Below are 27,677 nucleotides of genomic sequence, written 5' to 3' on the forward strand. Positions count from 1 at the left end.
TTTTATTTGCTTTGTACATATAAGTACACAAATAACCATTATGATCTTTGTGTTTTTCCTTATGTTCATGTCCTTATCAGAAAAGACTTTGTGAAACAAATGACACATCAAATGATGTTACAGAATCATACTGATACACATGGTCATCAAGTTGATTGGCACACGGGGCTGTGATCACTTGTTACGGTCATACAGACTAAAATAAAATGAGACTGAAGGACGTCCGAGAAGTAAGGTTCTTAAATACTCCAGCAGACAGTTGTAGGTTATGATGATGAGGGATCAATTTCAGATTTACCCATTGAGTAATAGTGACTTGGTTATGCACTTAACTTGAAACTAAGTGGTACATTTCATAAGGTAGATCAATGCACATCGATAAACAGTCATCACACAGTGCCATTAATAATTCATCTGTAATACTATAAATCAGCTATTTAATTTCCAGAGAGGTTTGAGCTTTTATTTATTTACAGAAGCATTTACACTACTAACTTGTCTCGGACCGGAAGAAAGAAAGCAATAATGAGACAAGAAAGTAGCCTCAGTAACCACCGTTCAGTCCTTTGTGGCTCAAACAGATTGTAAATAATGAAGATCTGTGCTCCCAGCATGAAGTACTGTATAAACTATGCATTTGGGGGGCTGTAACACGTTTGACTACATCATACGATTTAGAGCAGTTTAATTTCAAATTTGCCTTTTGTCATTGCCACAAGAACTACAAGTTTATTGCAGCATCTATCTTCTCCACAGTGTCATCCTCTTTAAGATGCACAGGGGCATAAACTTTGACTGGAAACACAATCGGTAGATTTTCAGATTATCCAATTTGGCTTCTTTTAGAAGACATGCAAGGATGATGACATAGACTAAAGAGTTCCCCTTTTATGAAACATTACTTACAGATACAAATCTCTGTTCTATGTAACCTCAGTCAGTCTAATTTATATGCTCAGTCAAACATAATCAAGTACTGTGCAAGCAATGCTGTCAGCCTTGTCCAGCATTCAGAGACATGAATCGGATTGGACCCCCTACATGAACTACATCTGGCAATAAGAAAAAAAAAAAAGTTAAGACCCAAAGTGTGTCAATCAACTAAACTGGATCCAGATTTTTAAGACACATAAAAAATTACAGCAAAACTAAGTGTTGTGCTGAGGACTATACAGTTGTATTTCTGAGGGAAACAAGTTTACTGCAGCATCTTTGTTCTCGACAGTGTCATCCTCCTTATGTGCACAGGGGCATAATCTTTGACTGGAACATTTGTGCTCCTAATGTAAATAAAAGCTACATGCCATATTGATGTATATTTATCAATAAAAGCAACAGTCATGTACATACTGCTGGGTACAAGTTGGTAATGTACTACAAATGTGTATTTAAGGCAAATAAAGTCATTTGTAAAGCAAATTAAGCCTACGTGTAAATAATCTGATCAATAATTTTCAAAGTAGAAAAAAAGTTTTTAATGAATTCATTTATTTATTTATTTAAGAAAGCACTGTAAAAAGAATACAATAAATGAAAGACAAAAATAATCAACAAACTGCATTTCAGTAGGTACCTAATATGATTATGTTTGCATAAGCTGATCTGTGAGTTAAACAGTTACATGTAATAAGAAACATCAGTTTTGAGTTGCTATAGGACAGAAGGAAGCAAAGACATGCACAACAAAATGTATGTCAATCTAATGTGACAGTCCAATACACCAAACAAAGAACAATAAAATAGTGGTTGCATGGTATCAAAACTATGTGAGAAGATTTACAACTTGCACTGCTTCAGTGTTTTGAATGTCACAAACCCAGAATTAACATAATAATTAGAATATACTGCAAGTCAAAACCTAAGTCTCCCTAAAACAAAATAAGTCAAAGATTTCAAAGTTTAATGAGATTAAAGAAAGACATGACTCTGGAATGTGAAGGTATCTATTAGAAATCATTTCACCATAGACCAGCCCACACCACATACCACTGGGCCCTCAATGTAAGCTAGTAATCATTCTAACCTCATCCAAATACTGCTGACCAATGACTCAGCTTACACTTGAGAGGGACAACAGCTTGGAGGAATCCACTGCTGTGGTGTTTCAGTGAAATGACAACGCATGAGGAACTTCTGCCTCCAGCGTACATGGTTGAGAGTGACTGTATGAGACTTAAGGGATTGACAGACTGAAGGATAAAAGTTCTGGGTGACTTTATCTAGAGGAAATTTTAAATTCCACACATCTGGGTTGTATTAAAAAGTACGAAACAAATAGAAAACATACGCCCTTACCTCCTTAGATATATGCCCTTTCAAAGATCCACCTCTTGGAGAGTAAAAAATAAAGTTAGACTGTGAAAACACTACTGAGCACAAATCAACTTGGTGCCTCTTTCTCATAGTTCTACTTCCGGGGAGGTGGAGGGCCTGGAGGAGGAGGGGGTGGAGAAGCAAAAGGGTAAGGTGGCTGCCCCATGAAGCCCATGAGCGGTGGCTGTGGTGGTGCAAACTGCTGAGCCATGAGAGGCTGCGGCCCCCCTGTTGGTGGAGGAGGAGCAGCAGGCTGGCTAAACTGACCCTGCAGCTGGCTGGACTGATCCTGACCTCCACTTCCACCGGACTGGCCTCCGCTGCGGGAGTTGTAGCCCCCACTGCTGCCGTAACTCTGGTACTGATCTGAGCCCGAGTTGTAGCTATTCCTGTGATCACGACCTCTGTCCCTGTAGGAGGAAGAGGAGGAAGAGCTGGAGCGGTCTCCGTCACGGCTGTTGCGGTTGTCACGGCCGTCGCGGCTGAAGCCACCTCGGCTGTCTTTGCTCCCACTGCCACCACCAGGGCGCATGCGGCGATCACACTCCTCCTGGTACATGAGGTTTGGGTTGTTGGAGCTGCTGCCACGGTAACGCATTCTGCCACCTGACATGAAAAACAAATGTATACTTTTTAACTGTTTATCACTGCCTCTCTTCTTCAGATCTACCATAATTCCCATCTTTTTATTTTACAATATGAATCATGAATGAACGTATTTAAGGGATAGTTCAGATTCCAGTTCAGATAGGTCAGTGTATCTCCTGCTGAAGATGGCATGTCCCTAGTTTGAAGAAGCAGCAGGAGTACCACTGTAAGAAGCTAAGTAATGTAGTGCTCTGCACAGGCTCAGCAGCAAAAATGTATTTCAGCAACCTTAAAATAGGCCGATCAACATAAAAAATCAATATAAGATTAAGTGTAAATTTAATTTAAAATATTTTCATTGTTTAGCTTGCTGTCAGATAGCCTTTTCCAACAGGAAAAAGCTGTTATATATGTTGAAGCTCTCTCTCCAAAAGCCACCAGACTCCTTTGGCAAAACCTCAACCTCACAAACCACAGGACTTGATGGTCTACTGCTGCCTTGATCTGCACTTTAACATAACCACACTTCAAAAAACCTGGACTATCCCTTAATGTTAAAGAACTGACAATCCTTCTTACCACCACCTCCTCCACCACGCCCTGAGTCCACGAGCTGAAGCAGTTTAGGGTTGATGGCCTGCCGGGCCTCCGCCAACACCCGGACAAGGTCCCGGGCCTGCCGCAGGTTTCCTGGGGTGAAGAAGGTGTAGGCAGTGCCCTTGTTGGTGCTGCGGGCTGTACGCCCAATACGGTGGACGTAATCCTCAGAGGAGCTGGGATAGTCGTAGTTGATGACGAACTTGACATCTTCCACGTCTTTTAGATAGTGAGTGAACGATTTTACAGCATGGGGAGAGGAAAAATATGATCATGTCAAGAGATGAAAAGTTTGTGGGGAAAGAACTGATTGATTAAATCCACTTCAAGAGCTGATAGTTTGTATTTAAATAAATATAAAGATATATATGACTAATTAAATCTTTAAATGTACATTTAAGAAGATAATGTTAATAACAATATAGGTTAGACATAGAAAACCTAAACAAACTTACCTGATTTATCAGACATCGTGAAAAAATCCATACATCCAAAGATTCATGTCAGTGAACTACCATTAAAACTCAGGTTTTCACGCTCACTTGACACTGAGGCGTACAGAAACCATGTTTGGGCTTCACAGTCTTCACACCAATGTGATTACTGGTCAGAATGTGTGAAGGCAAGGAGTCTGTTTCTTATTACAGAAGATGTGGGGCTCTGACAGCACTGCTGATCAATAAGGCTACCTTTTCCCCTCCATCATGACAGAGGGAAGCCATTTCATCACCCATAACCTCTGAGTAAGACAATGACAATGTGCCGGAATAAAGACTGTGTTATTCTTTTGACTGAAATATGAACACGATGGAGGTAACTGGAAATATGGTAAGCTCATGGAGTAGTTAAGAGAAAGGGGCGATGAGGTACTTACCCCCTTCATGTTGTTTTTACAAAGGTAGACAGTCCCCCCTGATCAGTCCTGGTTTATAGGGAGGGGCTGAGGGGGAGGGAGACAGGATTCGTCCCACACCAGCAACGTCAGACGGGAGCAGAACCGTTTAACCTCAAGAGACACGCACACAACGGCTGGTTCTGTTGCTCTCTCGCCGCATTGCAGGAACCCTCCTCAGACCCTGGCCAGGACTGGATCCAGACGAGCCCGTCTAACTGTCTCTCTCTCCTGTCTGTCTGCTTTTTGGGACGGACCGATGGGCAGACATACAGGCACCTCAGGCTGCTCCCAAGAAAGGCTCGCTGGATTTACAAACACTTACAATACTGTGCAGGGGGACCTTTGTTACCCAAGAAGAATAAGAGGGGCTTTAATCCCTCGAAAACTAGCCGAGCTTCTACTTTAACGTGACGTAGGGGGCAGTGACAGCAGCGCAGACTGTTACAGCTGCCGTGTGCTGCCAAACCCTGAGAGGAGAAGAGGGGAAAAAAGAACAAGGATACGGTCATGGGAATTTTGGCAAGTCAAAGACACTTCACTTATCCCCCCTTCTCACATTTATCCTTCCAATAAATTAGATGCCAAATAGACCTTATTCATGGAAGCCATTTTGACATGAAATAGGGTAAACACAGGTGTTACCAGTGATACTAATCAAAGGCATAATATGCAACATTTTCTTAACAATAAGACTCACAGAAAAATAATCCTCATCAATCATCACTTATAGAAGAACTGTGTGGTAGTCGCTGTATCTGCAGACAACTTGCCCTCTGTCTGTATTTCCTTATTTTCTCAATGTGTGTTTGTAGAACAAAAGGGTCACTTACACATAACATAAATGAAAGATGTTAAATATCTAATTAATTGAGTAACGTTAGTCAGTACTTATTCTATAGGTATAATTTTACCCCAAACTCCAACATACTTGACACAAAACAGCAAACACAAATCCACATTTCAGTGCCTGGATATCAGTTTCTTCTCTTTTCTTTAGCTTTTGGAATTTTGTAAAAAGACTGCTCTAATTTTTTGGTCCTGTAAGCCAAAGCTGCCACTCAGTCATTTTGCCACTCAATGGGTCTAAGCGCAGTGACTTCTGCATACCTTAACATCATGTGCATACCGTGCATCTATTATGCATGTTGGCTTACTAGAAGGGCTCTGCTGCACTAAAGGGAACGCGACCTTAACTGATATCACTGGTAACATCTGTGTTTACCCTATTTCTTATCAGTATGCCTGCTGTGGAAAAAGGTAAGCTAGCCATTCTATCCTTCCTGTGGGTGGGCAGAGGATAATTTGGCTGTCCTACTCAAATGCATCTGCAAAACATTTCATTATATATCATTTTGCAGGATTATATCAATGAACAACTAAAATATATTATCTTCTTTGTGGAAGTACGAGTAATATGAGCAGCATCTTCATTTACTTGTACTGACACCATGAAGGAGACATAAGAAAAGGTGTGCAGGAGCAATCTGCCCCACACACCCCTCCTTTCAGGCAGCAGCGTGCCAAAGAGCCCCGGTTGAAGGAAGCCTTATAACTGCAGTAACAAGAAACAGACTATAAACCCAGCAGAGCAGAAGGCCCGAAGCCTCCGTACTGGACTCATCAGTTCATTAAACTGTCAGGTTAGAATAGTAAGAGCTGATTTATTTCATTGTACATCACTAAGGTCAAACAGATCACACTTTTTTCTGTGTTATTTTCACAGTACTTGTTGCTAGCAATACTATTGTATATATTTTACCAGTTGTATATTGTGGAAAATTCATAGTCTGATACCAATTACAAAAATAAAAAACAAAATTGTCATAATATCAACCTAACAAAAGTCAAACGAAGACAATCCTACACTTTATGTGTCACTGAATTATTTATTATATGATTTTAAAACTGCTCTATGCTTGAAATCAGGCGTGGTGCCAGAGATTATTCATTGCCAGGCTGTGCCGGACATAGCTGGTCTCATCTGTAGAATACTTACCTGTTGGTCAAGATCACCAATAGAGGCCCATAAGAAAAGTTGCAGTTGTCCTCTACACATAAATTTAACTGTGGTGACTGTTTACATGTGTTACTTATGTTTTACAGACTTCATATGATTTACAGGAAAAAATGTTAATAACAATAAAATGCAAAACATGAGACTATATGTGTAATTGTATGTGTGAGCAGACATACCCAGACCACGAGAGGCCACATCAGTAGCAATCAGTATAGGAGCTTTACCACTCCGAAATTCTGTAGGACGACACAAAATATTAGTTATGATATTAGCAGAAACATAAAACTGAAAAACAGGATGGAAATCATCATCTCCATTCACACTAGAGGTGTAGCGATATGGCACTATTGACAGTTACTGATATTCATAAAACGTGATATTGATACTGTAATAAAAAACCACATATGATCAGACAGTCATCTCACGTACATAATATGTGCATCATACAATAGTAATTATCACCATTATATTATCAGATCACTAGGAGGCAACAGAGACATGGTCAGTTGTGACACCTCCTTAGTGAAATATCAGCAGAGTCAAGAAATGCAACAGCCTCCTCAATCTTGGTTCAAACTAAAAACCAACACAACAACCATCATTACCAACACAGAGGAGACAAATATTCTCCTGTCATACTCTGTGTAGGTTGCTAACTGTGGATAAATACATTTGTTCAGTGTGTTTTTATTGGATATCAACTTCATGTTTCTGTGCACAATGTTGAAAAAATAGCCTTGAAGCATAAATAAATGCTTCAGGTCGCCTGTGAGACACACAGCTGAGCCTGCAGGAGCCAGAGCACACAGCTGCATAGATGAAAGCACCAAGTCTGTGTGTCTGTGCTTAGTTCAACAATGCCAAAGATTGTATGCCTCTGCCAGCCAGTCAAGTTGCAGTTTACATCCATGTCTGTCCAGACTCATATGTACTTTAGACTTCAAAGAAATTTAATAAAACATATTAAGTGTATTTTTTGTAAGTATATTGACAAGATATAATTTGGATATAAAATGTCATCACTTTATAATTTTACCCCATTAAATATTTGTGTGAAATTAAGTCATAATTAGTGTATGAATTGGTTGAGTTACAGGTGACCTTGACCTTTGACCACCAAAATCTGATCAGTTCATCCTCAAGTCCAAATGGATGTTTATACTAAATTTGAAGAAATTCCCTCAAGGAGTTCTTAAGATATCATGTTAACAAGGACAGGATGGACAGACCAACAAACAGATGAATACCCCGAAAATATAACACCTCTGGCCCTGTCTGTTGCCGGCACAGGGGCATAAAAGAACAGACAAAACACACAAGATTGAAGATGAATTTGGCTGATAGCATTTTTAGTAGTATTTTTCAATATATATCGCGATAATATTGTGATAATTGATAATCATGAATCTTTTTGGCAATGATAATCTTGAAATGAAAATCTCATATTGTGACAGCCCTAATTTAAACTCAACTCAGGCTATAGTGAATGAATATCTTAAAACAAATACCTAAACATACTAATTAGCCTTAGTCTCCAGGAGGGAATTCTGTATTGCCCCTTAGGTGTGGTAGAAGAATACCAGCTTGGGCCAGCAAATGCTCTGCAGAGGGCAGGATAAAGGTGGTGTCATTGTATTCCAAGTATTCGTACCTGTGAGTACCCAGTCTCTTTCTGGCTGGCTCTTGTCTCCATGGATACACATGGCTGGCCACCTAGAAAACAAAACCACAATGAAGTGGTAGGATTAGAGAACACTCTGAATCGCTTCTGTCTCTTCTGTCAAGCATTAGCATTATTCTTCGTGGAACTACTGTCATTACGTTGAGTCATAACAGACTCAAAGCAGATAACAGACATAACAGGCATTTCTCACCCATCCCGCCTCATCCTCCTGGTTAGATCATCACAACGCTTCTTAGTCTCCACAAAGATGATGGTTTTGTTCTCTTTTTCAGCCATTATCTCCTCCATCAGCTGAAAGAGTCTGTAGACAAGCAGAGACATTCAGAGCACATCAGTAGTATTTAGCTCTGTTTCAACTGTCTGAAACGATAAGCTCACGTTCTGTGACACTATTATAGCAGTTAATGAGATAATCATGACATAATGTCGTTTTTGATCAGATGTTTTCTCACTGGCTATTCTTACTTGTGGTCCTTCTCAGTTTCCATGCAGACATCAACAATCTGCAGGATGTTGTGGTTGGCACTGAGCTCCAGAGCACCAATATTAATCTGGATATAATCCCTCAGGAAGTCCTCGGCAAGCTGCCGAACCTCCTTTGGCCACGTTGCACTCCACATCAGAGTCTGTCTGTCAGGCTGAGAAAGAGAGATAGACATCAAGCAACTGATTTTACTGAGGAATACTACATTAATGAGTAATTCTGGTATTTTAAAACCTGTAACTAGTTGTTATATCACTCTGTTAAGTCACCAGACTTAAGAGTCTGAGCTAGTCCTTTAAAACACCAAAGTCAAACAAAAGACAAGCAGCTCCCATGTTCTATGAGGTAAAGATGCTATTTTTGCCCATGTAGTCTGGTCACTTTGAACAAAGCAATATAGCATCTGATTCTGGTTAGACAAAAAGAATCTTACTTTTATAAACAAAAGGATCATCTCTGTAGAGATCTTTGAGGACATACTTTGATCGACATATTTGCCCCCATGGATTGATTGCAACCACTGTAACCTGTTTCATGACTGGCAGACGAGACAATATGCTGGACCAATTCTAAAACTTGTTGTATGTATTAGTCTTTTATACCCCAAAATGTGTAAAAATAGGCCCCATGTTTAAAAATCAGCAGTCATGGTAAACAGAGCCTTTGTCTTACCCTGATTTGTTCAACTATTTTGCGAATCTGTGGCTCAAAGCCCATGTCCAGCATGCGGTCAGCCTCATCCAGCACTAGGTAGGTGCAGCGCCGCAGGTTCGTTTTACCAGATTCCAAGAAGTCAATGAGGCGACCAGGTGTGGCGATACAGATCTCAACACCTAGAGTCATACAAAATCAACAAAAAATAAAGATACAAAGTTTAGTAGATGCTCAGGCTGAACATTTGACCATACAGCCACACTTCACAGGGAGATGAGTGTGACTCAGTTCCCCACCACTAACCTGGGAAAATACAGAAGTACATATATATATATATATATATATATATATATATGTATATACATATATTAGAGCTGCACAATATATCGTTTTGAGCATCGTCATCGCAACGTACGTGTGCACAATAGTCACATCGCAGGTCCTGCAATGTAGGAGGCAAACGAAATCTTCTAATTTCAAGGGTACCTGACACACACTGCGCGCAGCGATCCACCAATCACAATCGTTCTTAATCAGTTTGCCAAAGCAGACCACGCCCCTGCATATGCAGTGAGTCGCAAGATCAGTGCAGGTTAACTGTCCACAAGGTGGCAGCAGTAACATGAAATGCTATTCAAGTCACATGGTGAAAATTCCTGTATTTTTTCATATCGCAATATATATCGCAGGGTTAAAAAAATCGCAATGTCAGTTTTTTCCAATATTGCACAGCCCTTGTATATATATATATGTATATATACATAGACTATTCCAGGATTCCCACTTTTTTCTAGGTATTTTCAGTCATAGTCTAGCTGGTACAACAGACAAGGATGTACCTGTATTGTGAATAATCTATAGCATGTACCCATCTACAATCATACCCACCCCTCTCGAGGTCTCGAATCTGTGGTCCTTTGGGTGCTCCACCATAGACACAGGTGCTTTTGATACGGGAAGACTTTCCATAATCATATGCAACCTGTTGGACCTGCTGAGCCAGCTCTCTGGTCGGGGCAAGCACCAGACACTACGAAGAGAGGACAAAGGTAAAGAAGTTTTTACAGACTGTAGACCCACACAAAAGTAGTACAATTTAGATAAAACACTTTGCACTCTGAAATATGCACTCACAATTGGACCATCCCCCCTCTCCAGATAGGGCTGGTGGTTGATGTGTACAATAGCAGGGAGAAGATACTGCAGGGAACAAAAAAACACCATTATCTCTCTGCAGTTGTACTGCTGTTAATTTTCTTGACTTTATGTTGTATTTTGGTTTATGTATTTCCATTCTTATTTTGATTTTCTCTGGCCATACTTTCTATCTTGCTATGTAAAAAAAAATTGTGAGATACTCAAGAAAAATGTTGTCATCATCATTCAGGCAGCCTTACAGCCAGTGTCTTTCCGGAGCCAGTCTGGGCAATCCCCACCATGTCCCTGCCGCTGAGGGCCACAGGGAAGCCCTGAGACTGGATTGCTGTTGGCTCCTTAAAATTCTGCTGCATCAGCACGTCCATCACATACTCTGACAGAATAAGGAGAGACAATCAACAACACAGTTACACGGCTGGACTGTTACTGTGGTTTCTATCTTTCAGCCTGTGAGGACAATTTCTGAAAATATTTCATTCTTGTAAACATACCTCTAGTCTTTATAACACATATTTTACTAACACTGCAACTGGCAATTTACACCAGTTGTTTTGTTTTGTTTAAATGTAAAGGGTTTCAAAACAAAAATGACACTTTGAAATTCCAAGGTGCTGGAGTGAGTGATTTAATTATTATTTGAATATGCTAATGTTCTCCTGAGACTGTCTGGGTCAACATTGTAGTATGTGTAATGTGTGGTTTACTAACGAGGAAACTGTGCCTGGTGAAAAGCAGTGATCGCCTTTGAGCAGCCAGAGCCTCTGACGGTGATCTCCTTCTTTCTGCGAAACTCTTCCATCTCATACTGGACATAAGAGCAAAAGGGGAGTGGAGAAAACTTGGACAATGTGCATGAACTATGGATATTTTTTAAAATACCTTCTGCTGAAATTAGTCTGACTTAGTAAAGATTCAGATAGACTTATTGTTTGTGAGTGTGCGGGAGAGAGAGAGAGAAATATAAAAATTTACCTGACTCATGCGTTGGACGTCAGGGTGTTCGGTGTAGAAATTCTTCTCAAATTTCGGCAGCTCATCCAGGTTCCATCTCTTCTTGCGGAGACGCTCACCTGGATTCCCAAACTTCATTGGCGGGGGTCCACTGCGACTGCTCATGGGCCCAAACCGTGGCCTGTCAGATTGGGGTCAACATATTAACAGATGTGGGAATCAGCAAGGCAGGCTGCAGCATCACGTGCAGCAATGTACTGTATATGTTGGGTATGTTTGCTTACATCATGCCAAGAGTGACATCACTGCCAATCTAATTGTGGATAGCTGTATGTGCTATTTTTTTACCAAAGAGGTCATGTGATGATCATCATGTAGAATTCGTGTATGTGGACTGCTATATTACAGATCTCTACCAATGTGAAGATGTGCCAAAAGTGCCAAAATCCAGTTTGTGTGTTCAAATGTGCCATCAAACAACAAACTGTAACTAACAAAACTGTACAACCCATTAGTGTGATGATCTGTGTGTGTAATAGTTAATGCTCTGCTCAATCTACAGGCTTGGAAGGCTCACGTTTGGATTAACTATACATACAACAACAGACCTTTCTCACTGCAGCCATTTTGATATGAAATAGTAGGGTAAAGACCTGTGTTGCCAATGGTACTAATTAAGGTCCTGTTCCATCCAGTTAGGGTGCTGCTGTTGTGCATGTTGACTCACTGGAAAGGCCTTAATTACTATCATTTGTAACCTGTGTTTACTCTATTATCGCATATAAATATGGCTCACAGAAATAAGACTGCAACTATACACCACAGGTGCAACTTTCACACTTATTCATAAGAAATTAAATAGTATTTATAGTATTTAATGTTAGTTACCGTCAACTAGCTAGCTACATGTTAAAAATGTGAAATATGTGTATAAGTCCTGACCAATAAATGTTTGTGCCTAGTCTACAGACTTACACTGGCTCTACCTTAAGGTTAATTTAAGGCCAGTGTTTTACTTTTCACCCATAACTTGGTGCGATGTTTGCTGTGAAAGTTAGCTAACATCAAACTGAAGAGAGGCCTCGACGAGGTTAGAGGTTTTCTGTTTTCTTGTTGCGCTTACCGGCCCACTGCTGAGACCACACTGGAGCCTCATAACACCCATGGCTTTAGGTCAAAATGTCTAGACATTATGCAACACCAATGCATGATTGTTTCCATATATTAGCTAAAAACTCACCTGTCTCGGCCACGGTCCCTATCTCTGTCTCCATATGAGGAACCCCCTCTCATTTTGACGAAAAACTAACGTTATACTATCCTTTCCGCAGTAATTGTATCGAACGCTTTGACGTTTGACACCACCGTGTGTTTACGTTGGCTCCGTTTATAAAGTGCAAAACAACGAAAAAGCTGCTGTTTGTGAATGCAAAACTATGTATATTCGACGATAATTACACGTTAATAACGATTTTGGTAAACAATTGTTGTGTGCGTCACGTAGTTAGCTGGACGGCCGCGTCGAGCCTTCCCTCCCTTCCCTCTCTAGCGACGTAACTTCAACTAGTAATTCTACGTATGTTCCCCTTAATAGAATGGACACTGCGTACAAATGTTCCCTAAGTAATAATGGTGAATTCGATTTGTGTGCGCGTTCGTGCTTTTTAACAGTTGGTGGCGATGTGTCAAACGGCGAGCCTGTTTTTCGTTGAAACAGTAGAAGAAGACAGTCTTCCAGGAAGTTCAAACCGACTGAAAGGCTTTGCATTTACTGCGCTATATGGACAATATGAGATAAGAGTATGAAGTTGTGGTATTTTAAGTAGAATGATAACTCGTTGATTTTAAAGTGGACCTCGCCTAAGGAAATGCCTTTGTTTATTCAAAATAGAGGACTTGGCCGCATTAGCTCGACAGCGGAACTGTTCGACAAATATCCACATTTACAGGTTTGTTTCCTGAAAGTGTGGCTAAATTTAGCTCGCTGAGCTAGCTGTCATCTCAGGTTAACGGTATTCTTCTGTAATCACTTTATACCTTAAAGTGAATACTAAAGCAAAATGGTACCTCGCATTAGATTTATGAACGGGACTGCCTTTGATGAGGTGGCAGACGCTTATCACTTAGGGATGATACGGTAAACTGTCATATGATCCTTTCTATAAGAAGGGTAACTAAGTGCATGTGTCCTAAAATGAAACCAAGCAAATAAATGGGAATGGAAGACACATGACATTTCATTGAATTGACCAATGTTTGAAGCTTTTGATGACTAAAGTCTGGTCTTTGAGGAAGGATTTTTATTGTTACTATACAGAGAAAATGCACTGCTACTATTAATCTATGACAACGATTAAACTAAGTAAATCTTTTTCACATTAAATACAGTAGTCGGGTAAACAGGTGTTACCAGTGATACCAGTTAGGACTGCAACTGAAGATTGTTTCCATAGTCGATTAATTGGTTGATTATTTTCTTGATTGATAATTAATTAATTTCATAATTGATTAATAATCGATTATCCAGTTGAATGTTGCAGCTCTAATACTAAGGTTCTCTTCCATTCAGGTCAAACTGAGTCAGGTGCTAGTATTGTGTGTGTTGGCTCACTGGAAAGGCTCTGCTTTGCTAAATGGAATGGGACCTTAAACCCTGAAACTGAAGCAGCTAAATGGAGTGAAAAATGATTGATTGATAGAAATGATTTTTCTGCAGCATTTTTCTTTGTTTTCAAGATATGGGGACACCTTTTGTCTAATATGTAGTCAGATAATGATAAGATCAATAAGACCCCAGTTGAGCGTCTACACTAATGAATATCATAGACTGATAGTGTTTGGTTTACATGTGACAAATCTACAAAGCCTAGGGTTGATTTGACATTTACGTAATACATCTTTATGTCTCTTTATGTCATAGGGAAATGGAAGAGCATTTCGCTCCAAGCCACTTGTTGATGTGGACCCAAAGTGCCTCTTGTACGTCCAACAAAGAGAGTTTGCTGCAACAACACCAGAAGACAGTGAGTAAAGCCTGATGATTGGTCATCTAAATATTCACCTTTCTCTTTTATCAGCTCAAAACGTGTTTTTTGAAGAAGGGTGTCAGGGTGTCCACAAGGTCAAAAATCCAATAAACTCAATTTTAGGCCTTAACATGTTTTAAGATGTTTTAAATATGTAATTGAAAGGTCTGAAGAATGGTTTTATGAAGCTGCATTGTTCAGTCTTGCTTTTAAATGTGTTTTTGTGAAAAAAAATGTCATGATCATGCTGGAACTACAAAATAAAACCAGCATGGAACCAATATTGGAGCACAAAGGCCAATGGAAATTGTAGCTAAACATCAGTTATATAAAGGCAGTTAAGACAGATAAGCTGTTTAAAACCATGTTTTTGTCTTATATATTACAGACTGTGTTTCAGTAATTGGCTCTGACGATGCCACCACCTGCCATTTGGTTGTGCTGCGACACACTGGTAATGTTCCTTTCATAAGACTGACATTGTGTGCCTTATTCTGACTGTGTAAACACTAGTCATGAATAACATTTGTAATGTCTGACATACTTGACTTTTATTAGGAAGTGGAGCAGTTTGCCTTGCTCACCTTGATGGTTCCAGCACCTGGTCTGAAGTCCCGCTCATTGTGAAAGCTGTCACGTCGCTAAGTAACGTCAGTAAGGAGGGCAGGTATGACACGCACACAAATAAACACTAATGCTGTAATATGTGCTATGCACAAGTGCTATTCAAATGTTTGTTTCCTTTGTTTTGTTTTCCATTGTATAGACTTGAGCTCCATCTTGTCGGGGGATTTAATGATGAGTCGAAAACATCCCATAAACTCAGCCTTAGCATACTGGGTACAGTATTAAATTACCTCATGTTTTATTGTAACATTATGCTGGTAGTATGTGAGCTTTGTAACACTTAGACTCTTTTCACTTTACAGCAGCATTCCAGAAACAGAAAGAGGACATTCATCTAGAAACATGTTGCATCACAGGTGAATTTGAAACGTTTGAATTTATTTACTATTATTTATAAATATCATACTACATGCTTTCATCCAGTTAACCACTCTGTTCTCTGTTTTTGTAGAAGTTAATGACTCTGTTGTTGATGTAAATCATAGGCCTGTCATATATGGAATAGGTAAGTGATGACGATGCTACAGAGTGGGAGGGGATCAATGCTTTCATGGCATGCAACCTCTTATATATTGTGTCTGCTTCTGCACAGGTGTAAATGTTAAAACAGGAGAGGTGTTCCCTTCGTCATTCACATATAAAGGACCTGCAGAAGAGCTGCGGTCGGCACGGACCTTCACTGGGGGACAGGTATTAAAAAATATACAGTGCAGTGCTGTCTTCTGTGAATGCTGGACATTTGTTAATGAATGAGACACAAACAATTTCAAAAGCACAGTTCACCCCCAGATCAACATTACATATTCAGTAGAGCTGTACAAAATGCTTAAAAGCTTTGTTCATCACCATGATATTTAAATGGTATATCTTTGTGCTTTGAGCACCACAAGCTGAGTGGCATCTAAATTCCATTATTTTCTCAAGAAAACAGACATTTCTATGACAACTCAAGCTATAACAATCTAGATGGATAAATAGCACCACAGATATGAAAAATCTATATATGTATTTTAGGTTTTCAGATGAATTGTCCCTTTAAGTCTCTCTATTGTAAAAACCCACTACCAAATGTATAAGTATTTTTCATGGGATTATGGTCATAATCATATAAAGAAAACTTAGAATAATAAATCTAATAATGTGATAATTGTTTTATTTAGTAAAATTAACGACACAGTCTCATTGTTGAGATATAAAACAAAATTTGGTGCAAAGATTATTAACAAAATGAATTTTTTGTTGTCTTGTAGATGGCTGACATATATGACTCGAGTCGAGGACTTGTGAAAATTGGCCCCTGCCAGTGGTCTCCAAATCTGGATATTGCCTTCTGGTTGTCACAAGATGATGACACAATTTTAAAGGTAAATGAATGCAGAAGTAGTTCTCCTAAGAAAGTGATGTACTTTATACCTTGTTATATCTAACCATTTTTATGCCTTAGCGCCAGTAACAGCATTTAACTGGACAGTGAATTTGATAACACTAATCTTTGGTGACCACCTTGAAACTGTGTTGATGTTATACATTATCCGTGTCGCCAGATTGAAGATGCATACAAGGCACCCATGTCTTAGACTTTGTAGCTTCTTTGCAGCAACACCCATATTTATATCATTGTTTGTTGTCATGGTTATAACTTCGTGTTCTGTCAGCATCAGGCTTATTAGCCAAGCATGTTAACATATACAAGGATTTTTTTTTGTTTTTGTTTCTCTCAATGAACTCACAGAACAACAAAAAAATCTTAAGAAAGTGAAGACAGGTTAATTTTATTTATATGTCTCTATATCACTCTGTCCTTTGACCCATGACTTACAAACAACTGTTGTTAACGGGCAAAACGGAAGAAAGCTCAGGAAGAACAACAAAGGTGGGATCCCTTTTTCCAGGACTGTCAAATGCGAAATAGATGTCGCAGTACAGACCAACATTACTGTAAACAGTAGTCCACCAGAAGCTCATCGGTTTCACTGATATTGAGCTTTAGCTGATTGTTGTTGCATAATGTGACGAAGCTTTCTAGCAGTCCTCTGTACTCTTCTGTAAAAATATTCTCAAAGAGAAGACAGCATGCTTCTCAGTGGAAATTAGTCACTGGAATTGTTCATGTCAATGTAGTGACTAGTAGTTCCTTCAAAGTCTTCACTAAACACAGTATATTATATGAGTATAGACAGACATGCAGGCAAAATTCAACTTGACTCTTTGGCGGAGACAAACAACCCCAAGGCAGTAATTCTTCGTTTTTCGTGCTTCACTCAGGACTCTTTTATGTCTAAAACAGTCCCTAAGTGAGTGTGAAGCAGCAGTCCAGAAAGTGACATAATACAGACTTTGACCATGGTATCTCTCTTTCATGCTTAGTACCTGTCCACCTCTCCGATGGCTGAGCCACCACACTTTGTCCAGCACATGAAGTCCACCATCCAGTTCCTTTTAGAACACCCCCACTCTGACAGCTTGTTCCCTGGCGGTCAGCCACAGCTCTACCACAGGACTGAGACAGGTGACTGGGAGAGGGCTGTTTAGTCAGACTCACTCAAACCTCTCATCTCTCACTCAACCTTAACATGGAGCCTGACTGTTTTTTGCCTCTCAGCTCAATGGATACACTGTGACCCATTCACCCACTGTTTGTCAATCGTGTCTTAACATGGCGGTAACCCACAACTGGCCCGTATGTATGTTGAATGGCTCTTGTGTCTCATCTGGCTGGTCCAGCAGAGAGAGAGTAGAGGAAGTACAAGTGATTCTGTTCATGCCTATAACAGTTAATGTTTCCACTCTTGTGAGGTGGTGTAAATTCTGCACCTTACACCATCTGCTGTGTTGCAATCAGTCAATGTTAATATCCTACTACGCCTATGATTGTTTGTTTCTTAAAGGAAATAATTAACATTCTTGTCTTATGTCCAGTTATAAGACAGTTGTTAAAGGTTTATATGTTTTTTTAGCCCAAAAACTACAAAAAAACAGTTTCTATTCACTTCCAACCTTGCATGCATCCATTGTTCAGTTTATCCTGGTACAGCCACTTAACTTGCACAAGTCAGTTAATGTTCAGTAACTGTGTCAATAGGAAATAAGGTTGTCAAAAGTATAAATATTTAAATAGTGTTTCAAATACCACGTTTTAAAACAATATAATACTAACATTCGATAGTATCAGAAGTACCGGAGCATGAAAATAAATGATCAAAGTGCTCATTCCAAAAAAAAAAAAAGTGTACCAAGGGTTTTTCTTTCTTTTTGCTGTGAAATCAAGAGGTGTCAAGTATTGTTTTTATACCAGTATTTTCTAAGTTTACATTTCAGGTATCGTGACAACCATACCAGGAAATCAAACCTCACCTCTCTCAAGCAATTTCTGAAAACCATTGCATACTTTGAAAATATATGCACAGTATGTAGTTAATGGGCTAAAACATGTAAAATCACATGTATGGTGCTTATATTTAGAGTCTGACCCACTGTTAAAGAATAATTACAGGTGGGGAATGAAAATTCATATTGGCACTTTGTTCACTCAAAAGATACTAATTGCTAAGCTCTGCATTGTTGAAGAGTTGTGCAAAGTTTATTTTTCTCTACAAATGCACCTTCCTTATAAGAGTGGAATATGAAATTTCATCAAACACTCTGCATATTGCTGTATACTTGGCTCTGAATGTGTCTGTTTTAGGAAACTGCATGGGTAAATGTGTTAAATAATGTTCTGCCAGGGATAATATAGATTCTTGTGAAATGCATATGGTTTTACTAGTTCTGTCTTTTTTTAACTCCTACAAAATTAAAGCAACATTATTCACTGTATATGGCCTTTTCATCAGTTGTTATTCAGAGAGTTGCAAGATGCATTTGATGCAACTTGTTACTGTAACGTACTGTACCTGTTAATAAATAAATGTAAATGGTCAAATCTAGTTTGAAATGCCTATGTCTATATTGAGTGTTCAGAGTAAATGAAAATGTATTTATATGTGTATATATCTATTTATATTTATATATATACCAACAGATCCATGTTCTCAGCTCTAGTCCATCTATGTCTTCTGTCTACTAATCAGGGTCCCTTTTCATTTAATATAACAGAGCCTTATAAGTAGTAGCACCATAACTTGTTTCATCTGAACTGAATGAAACCTTAATCCGTGTCATTGGTAACACCTGTGTTTACACTGCTATTTATTGTCAAATTGGCTGCTGTGAGAAGGGTCTATTTAGAAACAACATAAACATAAACATTGCATATTTTGTGCATCAGGGACCACTGACAAGTTTGTTTTTCAACTGTAAAATGTTCAATTTCTAACATATATTGGCTACAATTCGTTTAAAAGAAATTTAAGGGATTCTTAATAAAATGTGTTTATGTTGGAAAACAATATGGAAAATAATATGCTTATGAAACTCTCACATAACAACATCGGTAATGGGAGACACAGCAGACGGGTCCATTGATTCTTGTAAGAGAAATTTTCACAATACAGACTAAATAACCTCATGTTAATTAACACATTGAACTGACCAGCTACTCCGGTTGCTCAAGGTTTTCAGTTTCACTCCGCGGGAGTGTCTAGGAGGGAACCCTTGATTTACGAAACTCCTGCGAGATTAGTAAGAATTGTTTCGTTATTGTGCGCCTTGTACAAACTAAATTATATTTAATAATGTGTCAGCGCCGTAGTTAAGATCTTGGTAAGCACAGGGACAGGAAACGCTTGTTTAAGGTTAGGGAATGTATGTATGTATGTTAAAATAACCACTCTCGCGAGATCTTCCTCGGGTCTGGGGTTCCTGTTTAGACACGACCTCGCTCCGCCCTTCAACTACTGTACTTTTTACGTAAAAAGGGGCGTAGTAATTTTGCGCAGAATGAACTGACCCGGCCGGTGGCAGATGTGCCAGTCTACTCGCGGTCCTGTGCCGGTGTTGGATGGTGCATGAAGAGGAAGTATCCCGTCAGAGCTTTTACCACTTTATCACGTCCATTATAGCAGAAAAAGATACACTTTGTCTTACTGACGCCTCAGGAGCATTTTCCATCGAAAACCGGACAGGAACAGTGTTCGTGATGCCGCGTACATGACGCTTCTGTAATTTGTCACAGCTAGCTAACGGACACATTAAGCTAAGAATTACATTTTGCTAACATATATTTTTATTTTCCTGAACGACAGTTACTATAAATAATGCGAAAGGCGTTTCTGAGACATGTCCGACGGTTTCCGTGGGTCACCAACGTTACACTGTACGGTTGTCTGTTCGCCGGTGGGGACTTCGTCCACCAGTGGTTCTCTCGGAGGGAGAAGATTGACTGGACCCACACACGGAACGTCGCCCTGATCGCGTTCAGTTTCCATGGTAACTTCAATTTCTTCTGGATGCGGTTCCTGGAGCGGAGGTTTCCCGGGAATTCCGCCGGGATGGTGATGAGGAAGCTGTTACTGGATCAAACTACAGCGGCACCACTGGCTACCAGTGTCTTCTACACAGGTCAGTGGGACGGACAGGACAGAACGGTCTTGTCTGACAGCACACGGAGAGACATCCGGGCAGTTAATGGTTAACTTAAGTGCAGCTCACGTAGCTGTCAATTTGTAACTTGACCTGCCGGTGAGTCTGAGCTCCTCTGTTGTAGAGATCAGCGGTTCGTTGCGAACTGTGCTGTGAAACAAACCTTGACAAGCAGAGGTCATTTGAAAGACAGAGTTAACAGATGATATTCTTAAAGCAGATAGTGATAGAGTTGAATGAGGCGTGTAGTGAAGTCAAGACATCCAGGGTTTGAACCTTTATGCTATACTTGTGGTTTTCAAACCAACACAGACCTTGAGTGTGCTGTAGGGGATCCCCAGCAAAGGAGGAATAGAAAGTTTTATCACATGGAAGTTAGAACAGAAAGGAAAGAAATAGAGTTGGCCGTTTTGATTGATTGCAATTATTAAGAATCATATTTTGATTGACTATGAAGACTTTAATTTATTAAAACCTAACATAAAATTTGAGGGGATTGCTTAAGATATATTCCACCATATTGGTGGTCCGTGGTGTAGGAAGTTCTTGACATGAACAAGTTTTTTAACTCCTGTGCTAGACCAAACATCTCATCATCAGTATCATAAGTACTTAAGGGATTAGTATTACATATGGTGATTTATGCCACAAACTTGCAACAATGTTGAATGCTCCCTTCAACATTTTTTATATTTATATCAAAAAAGTAGTGGTAGTTAGTTGGGCTGGGCAATAACACAGCCTGAGAAAACATGCCATGGTATATTGTCATAGTGGTTATTTTTCATAGACCTATAAGACACCCATATAAGCTGTGTTATAGTTTCTTCATAGTGTAATTACACTGTCTATAAACATTCAACAAGTCAAGTCATTTTCCATCCGACTATCGTCCGACTATGCTTTGTCTTGTTTGTCACCCAGGTGTCAGCTTCTTGGAGGGAAAAGAGGACATCACAGAAGACTGGAGAGAAAAATTCCTGAACACATATAAGGTGAGAAGCCAGGCTGTGACAGCATGTTCTTCTTGCTAGCATCTTCAAGTGCTTGCTACTGATAGCTGTGATATGTTATGATAGTTAACTTGTGCCTAAATCCAGATTTTGAAGGCAGTTTGCGTATTGTATACCCATAGATCTGTGTGCAAACAGTTAATTTATCATGTATTATTTGGTTTTTATTATTTGGATCTCCTGATTAAGATTTACTACAGTTTGGTTACAAGCCACATAGGTTCAAAGATAAAGTTTATTTTTTGTCTTTATCTTCTGTTGCATTAGTAGAGTTTTTTTCTTACCATTTTTAAAGTATACAAATGATCTGACTGCTTTCTGTTTGTCTCTCTTTTCAGACCGGGCTAATGTTCTGGCCATTTATGCAGGTAAATATGAGTATCACCCATACATGGATGTTAATTCTTAACCTTTGGGATCAGTGGGCCTGATCCATGACTCATGCGTACACTCATGTTTGATTTTAAATGGTCTGTGCAAACAATTTAAGAACTTTTGAGGCATTCATCAATGCGATCTGGCTGCACCTGCTGCATTCTAATAGAGAAAACTCTACAATGATGGCTCCACTACACTCCTCCATGGTCTACTGAAAAGTCTTTTTTTTCTTTCTGCTGCCCTTAGGTAGCATTTCCTTTCCTTTCCCTTTCCTTTCTTTTCTTATTACATTGCTTGTAGTTTGCACACATACTTAAGTTTGCAGCCCATATACAGATTCATTGGGGTGTTTCCATATCCTAATTGCAAACTTCCTGGCATGAGCATTCAACATAGGATCAAATGTGATTCATCAGCATACTTGTTTCATGAATCCCATGTAGGATTTCTTTTATTTTACTCTTATTGCTTTGTTTAAAAACAACTATAAAAGAAAAATAAGAAAACATTCATGCATGAGGCCCAGTGAACAGTGATAATCTAAGCTCTAAAGTCCACATGCTAACTAGAGAAGCAATTTCTGAAGAAACTGCAGTGTGAATGCAGGATTTTGAAAAGCTGACTCTAAACTGAAATGCTGGTTTTCATTTGTATGGAGAGATCACTTCAGGAGTTTCGGGAGGAATCTAACTGGTCTGATTAGTATGGAGGGGATCTTGAATAAAACTCAATGAATAAACAACATTTGAATTTAGGTTTTGGCCCTAAGTATGAACAAAGTGATAGTAGTTGAAAATAGTGAGAATAGTTGGAAGGGATGAAGGATGCAAAATACAGTGTAAGCTGGGAGCTAAATTGCATAGTTTTAGTAATGACTTGGAGCTAAACTGTATAACTGGCTTAACTTTGTATGAATAAGCAGCTGAAGGAGTATGGAAAATGGCTGGGAGCTAAACTGCATTGCTTCACTAATCTCCAAAAACTGTTGGCAATTGGAAAATCAGGCCTAAAGTCATGTAACTCTGCAAGTCCTTCTGATTCCACAGTTACATGTGTAAAAAAACAGCACAAATTTCCCTATGCTTTCCCTAATGTATGAGAGTGAAGAGTTAAATTTGTTGAAATAGGACCACATTTAATTGGGATCATTAGGATTTACAGCTACATTCTACCCCACATGCACAAACTAAATATTTAACAAGTCTGAATTTGAACAATGTATTGCATTTAAATTGTGAGTGTGTAAAAAGTATGAAAAACACAAAAAAGGTTGAATTGTCGAAAGAAAGTCCACAATATTGGGAACATTTGAAAGGTTGAATTCCAGCTGGAGTATGAATGAGTAGATGTTAAAGAGTTGAAAAGGGTTTAAAAAGTTTGAGACAATTTTGAAAATTCCATCCATTAGTTTGAATGAGAAAAAAAACTCCCAGGAAAGTTTGAAAAGTAAAAGATCTGAATATTTTCATGTTTGAGTGATGTTTCTACTTTGAGAAATGTAGAAGAAAAACGCGGTGGAATAATAATAATAAAGAATTTCACATGTAGAAGAACATGAATATGTTGTGAAAGCTCCAAGCATTCACTCCAATGATTCTGAGCTTTTAATCACAATAAACCTGATGTTTGGGTTAATAAGTGGACCCTTGAGTGTAGATTTTGTTCTTACATTTCCACTAATTTCAGTAGCTGTTATAATATTAAAAGTGACCCAATCTTGGTATTTCTGCAATATGATTAATTTTGAAAGACAAATATCATAATTTCCCAAACCTGACCAAATAAGGGCTAAAAACTCCACTTTATTAGACTTAAAATTACTTATTTGTAGAATCTACTACTCAAATAAATCTGAATTCTTTATTGAAATTTAAACCTATAATATACCAGTACAATGACATATATACACTATAATCTTTGTTTGTCTCCCTCAGTTTTTGAACTTTGCCTTGGTGCCTCTGTATGTGCGGACCACCTTCACCGGCTGCTGCGCATTCGTCTGGGCCACCTTCCTTTGCTTTTCACGCCAGAGCGGCGATGGCACGGCTGGTGCTGCTCTGGCATGGCTGTTCCCTCCCAAAGAGGATGAGGCAGAACCCACAAAGGAGAAAGTAGACTCAAAGGAGAAGATGGATCCTCCCAAGGAGGCAACAGTAGCATCTAAACCTGCTCAGAATTGAAGTGTATAGAACTAGTCGTTATAATAGAGGGGAACAAAACATTAACAGAAAAGGCTGTGCTCTGAACAGGAGACAGCTGATCCAGTGGACGGCAGTCCTTTCTGTGGCTGATGTTGCACCATCACTGCCAGGGTTTGTGTTGCAAGTCTCACTGGGGTTGAAAATGTGCGTCCTCATGATGCTGCATTGTGCTGTAGGACACTGTGTCCAGCAAATTGAATGTATGGTATACACAGTATATTTTTCAAAATGCATACCGTGGGATAATGGAATCCAGTCCCACTTTTCCATCCCACAGTGAGCAATCATCATGCTGTATTTCACATCAGGTTTTGTTTTTTATTTTTTATAAATGCAGTCTTTTGCTCTTAGATTTAGAACAAGAGAGTTCCCCTGGAACTCAATCAGTTGGACCGTTCTTAATGATACTGGGATGATTTGCGAGGACTTCTATATCTTGGACGGAAGCTGTGAGGGTGGGAAAGTATTAGTTGTGTTCCACTGGTTTACATGTAAATGAAAACTGGAAAAGGATTAGGAAATAATTATTTCCACAATGTGGAGTGGCAGCTATCATATTAGCATAGACTATTAACTTCATGAAATTGGGCATATTTACAAATTCTATATCAGCAAACTTAAGACTGTTATCTGCAACTGCAACAGAGTGCCTGAGGACTAACTGCTTTAGTTTCAGTTTACACTCTGGTACAAGAAGTGCCAAATACAGATGCACACAGGTACAAATAATCTGTTATATTCTAAAGTATATCTGTTTGTTATTAATGTGCAGCTTGGTACTTTATACATAAGGACTACAGGGAGCTGAGCCAGCAGGAGATACAGTACAGGTGCATCAGTCAAGTGCAAAAACAACAAAACAAAAACATCACAAAACACTAAGACATATCTGAAAATACATTTTTGAGTTCCACATTTTCAACCATTGTCCCTTTACCTTATATACATAATGAGATACTAGTGAAGATTTCTTTGAATTAGTCTAAAAATGGCTAATGAAGGTTGACTCAGACATCCATTTACTTGAATGTTGAAATGCTGCCTGCCTGTTGTCCTACTTTATTTTATGTAATTCTGTGGAGTGCTCTCTATTGTCTCTCTTTGCACCACTTCCTATTTTTTGATGCAGTTTGCTATTATAAGCATTTTTTATTTGAAAATGTTTATAGGTTTCCTTGCCTGCAGTGGTTTTTGAAATGTGACGTCAGAGGCCTCCACCAAGCTGTTTTCTATGGAGGTCATTTTTATAAATAGACTATGGCTCAGAACAAGAGCTGACTGTCATTCCTATATTTAGAATTTAAAACTTTTCTCTTCTGTCTCATGCAGATAATTAACAAAAAAAACTTTTTAATTCACTTGTGTTCCCATATATTACAGAGAGCTGTGTTTATTTTTGTTTTCCTGATGTGGTTGAGTCTAAAATGCATTTTGCATTTTGATATGCGAGAGACACTGTGTGATTATATTGTTTGCTCTGTCACATAACTGAATTAATACTGTGAATATCATTAATAATACCACAGTGTTTGAATAAGGGTACAGAAAAACAATGTATTTACTATGGCTGTTTGATCTCTTTTATCAGACATCCTTTAAATTGTATCCTTAGGTATAATAACTTAATATTAGTGTAGTGTTAGCGTGTTTGTTCCTAATTATTATTTCTATTCTGATGAGTTACACTGGAACTAAAAGATCAACTCAGTTCATATTCCCTTGGTTCATATCAGAAACTAGGGCCTGGCTAATATTAATAACTCATTCAAAGGTTGTTTTGCTACTTGAACACAGTCTGACATTTCACAATTGATATCACTATTGATAAATGCTGTTGACTGTAATGTATTGAGACTATGATTTGATCACAATTTGCACCTTAGTTACACTAACTGTGGTAGAGATCAATAATATTTATTGCTGAATAAATTTAAAATATTGATTCATTGTGTGAGTGTTTACTGAACATAAGCTGCTATCGACACAATAGAAGTCAGTTACACACTTTAACCTAGAGCTGTGTATTGTACAACCAACCTGATTCTTCTTATGCTTACAGTCATCCAGAAATATCTCTGATATTTGCTGTCAAGGTGCATCTTAGGTGTGTTTTGGCTTGTCTTCAGACAGATATATTACTCACTCTTGTGTATTATTAATCGTTTAGATGCAACTGCAGCTCTGTCTCCCTCTCTTGTGGGAATGTATTGAGCACAACATGTACTTTGCTTCCTCTGCTGCTGTGTTTGTCAGTTTTACTTATTTGGACTATCTCCCTTCCTACTAAAACCTCAAAAATTAAGCTTTAGGCACCTAATAATAGAATTATTTCTAAATTTGTAAACGTCTGCTCAAGCAGATTCCATTTGTCTGACTGTGCCATATGCCAACAGACCCCCTTATGTGAAAACACCTGGCACTTTACCTTTCTGTACCTATTTCTGTTTTCCAAATAACAACCAGAGTTGCACTTCAGAGATAGTGTTTAATGAGCTATACCTCCTGCTAGCTTTTGTATGCCTTTATTAATGATAAATACATGGAAACCATACTGTATAACTCCTCGCCCTTCTGTAGGAAGGACAGCTGAAGTATGGGACACTGGGAACAGTAATAACAATATGTTCACTATTACTGTATTGTAATATTATTGCATCAATGTAATTGTTTTACTTTTTAACATCATGTGCAATATTATTTTTCATTATTATTTTCATGTACACTATTATGTTTAATATGTATTATTTTTATTATCATGCGCAATATTACTTTTCATGATTATCAGGTACAATTTTTAATATCATATATTACGATCACTATCATGTATAATACTACTTTTCATTTTCATTATTAATATCATGGACAATATTACATTTAATCTCAAGTGCAATATTCCATTTATTATCAAGTGCAATATTACTTTTCATTTTCATTAACATCATGTACAATATTACGTTCATTATCAGGTCAATATTAATTTTACATACAGTTACATATGGTGTAATATTACATTCACTATCCTGTCCAATAATACTTTTTTATTTTCATTATTATTATGTACATTATTGCATTCATTATCAGGTACAATAAGGATGATGTACACTGAACAGGTCATAATTGCTAAATGAACTCTGTTTTGCATCAGGATTTGCACCGCCTTGTCAAAAAATCAATAATTAGTCATTTTAAAAATGATTTTATAGACTTAAAAATGGTTGTATAGCTCCTCACAACTGCTTCCAGGCCGTTGGCCTGTTATAACAACAGTCTGTTATACAGAAATAACAGATGTTAGAATGCTGCACCTGGCCAATCAGAATCAAGTATTTAACAAAGCCATGTAATAATTGTTTTTTTTTTTTAGGTTTTCAATATTACTGCCAATATTATTTTCAATAACATTGCAAATACTACTATTTATTTTAACTTTTTTTTTACTTATGTCATCTCTATTGTTATTCTGTTGATCACTGTTTTATCATCTACTTATCTCATATAGTCAAGTGGAGCTTTGGCATAAACATGCTAGAAACAAATTCCTCCACAGGCTGACTGTAAGTGTGTGCCTATT

At 38.5% G+C, this 27,677-nt stretch overlaps 3 protein-coding genes across 4 annotated transcripts; 2 read left to right on the forward strand and 1 right to left on the reverse strand.

The window, feature by feature from the left end:
- Positions 1–1,482: 1,482 nt before the first annotated feature.
- Positions 1,483–12,888, reverse strand: LOC146330379 (putative ATP-dependent RNA helicase DDX17). Of its 2 annotated transcripts, XM_084715914.1 has the most exons (13): positions 12,582–12,888; positions 11,363–11,522; positions 11,099–11,195; positions 10,630–10,763; positions 10,367–10,432; positions 10,121–10,262; positions 9,251–9,411; positions 8,560–8,732; positions 8,285–8,395; positions 8,062–8,123; positions 6,587–6,646; positions 3,481–3,717; positions 1,483–2,919 (listed from the first exon to the last, which is right to left on the reverse strand). In XM_084715914.1, exons 1-13 carry the CDS (start codon positions 12,632–12,634, stop codon positions 2,408–2,410), a joined length of 1,968 nt encoding a protein of 655 aa, XP_084572040.1. In that variant the 5' UTR covers positions 12,635–12,888; the 3' UTR covers positions 1,483–2,407. The 2 variants fall into 2 exon arrangements, with proteins under 2 accessions (XP_084572040.1, XP_084572041.1); XM_084715915.1 differs by lacking the exons at positions 11,099–11,195; positions 12,582–12,888 and having other exon boundaries at positions 11,363–11,491.
- Positions 12,889–13,049: 161 nt separating this feature from the next.
- Positions 13,050–17,772, forward strand: ntan1 (N-terminal asparagine amidase). The gene is made up of 10 exons (XM_084715916.1): positions 13,050–13,290; positions 14,262–14,364; positions 14,756–14,821; positions 14,926–15,034; positions 15,134–15,207; positions 15,297–15,350; positions 15,446–15,499; positions 15,587–15,684; positions 16,245–16,358; positions 17,362–17,772. The coding sequence occupies exons 1-10, from the start codon at positions 13,210–13,212 to the stop codon at positions 17,524–17,526; spliced, it is 918 nt and encodes a 305-aa protein (XP_084572042.1). The 5' UTR covers positions 13,050–13,209; the 3' UTR covers positions 17,527–17,772.
- A 2,094-nt stretch (positions 17,773–19,866) lies between these two features.
- On the forward strand, positions 19,867–26,048 carry LOC146330381 (mpv17-like protein). Its single transcript, XM_084715917.1, has 4 exons — positions 19,867–20,493; positions 21,439–21,509; positions 21,866–21,895; positions 23,840–26,048. Exons 1-4 carry the CDS (start codon positions 20,190–20,192, stop codon positions 24,083–24,085), a joined length of 651 nt encoding a protein of 216 aa, XP_084572043.1. The 5' UTR covers positions 19,867–20,189; the 3' UTR covers positions 24,086–26,048.
- Positions 26,049–27,677: the final 1,629 nt, after the last annotated feature.

The sequence above is a fragment of the Lutjanus erythropterus genome, chromosome 3, assembly GCF_056507025.1.
Source record: "Lutjanus erythropterus isolate fLutEry1 chromosome 3, fLutEry1.hap2, whole genome shotgun sequence".
Classification (NCBI taxonomy): domain Eukaryota; kingdom Metazoa; phylum Chordata; class Actinopteri; order Lutjaniformes; family Lutjanidae; genus Lutjanus; species Lutjanus erythropterus.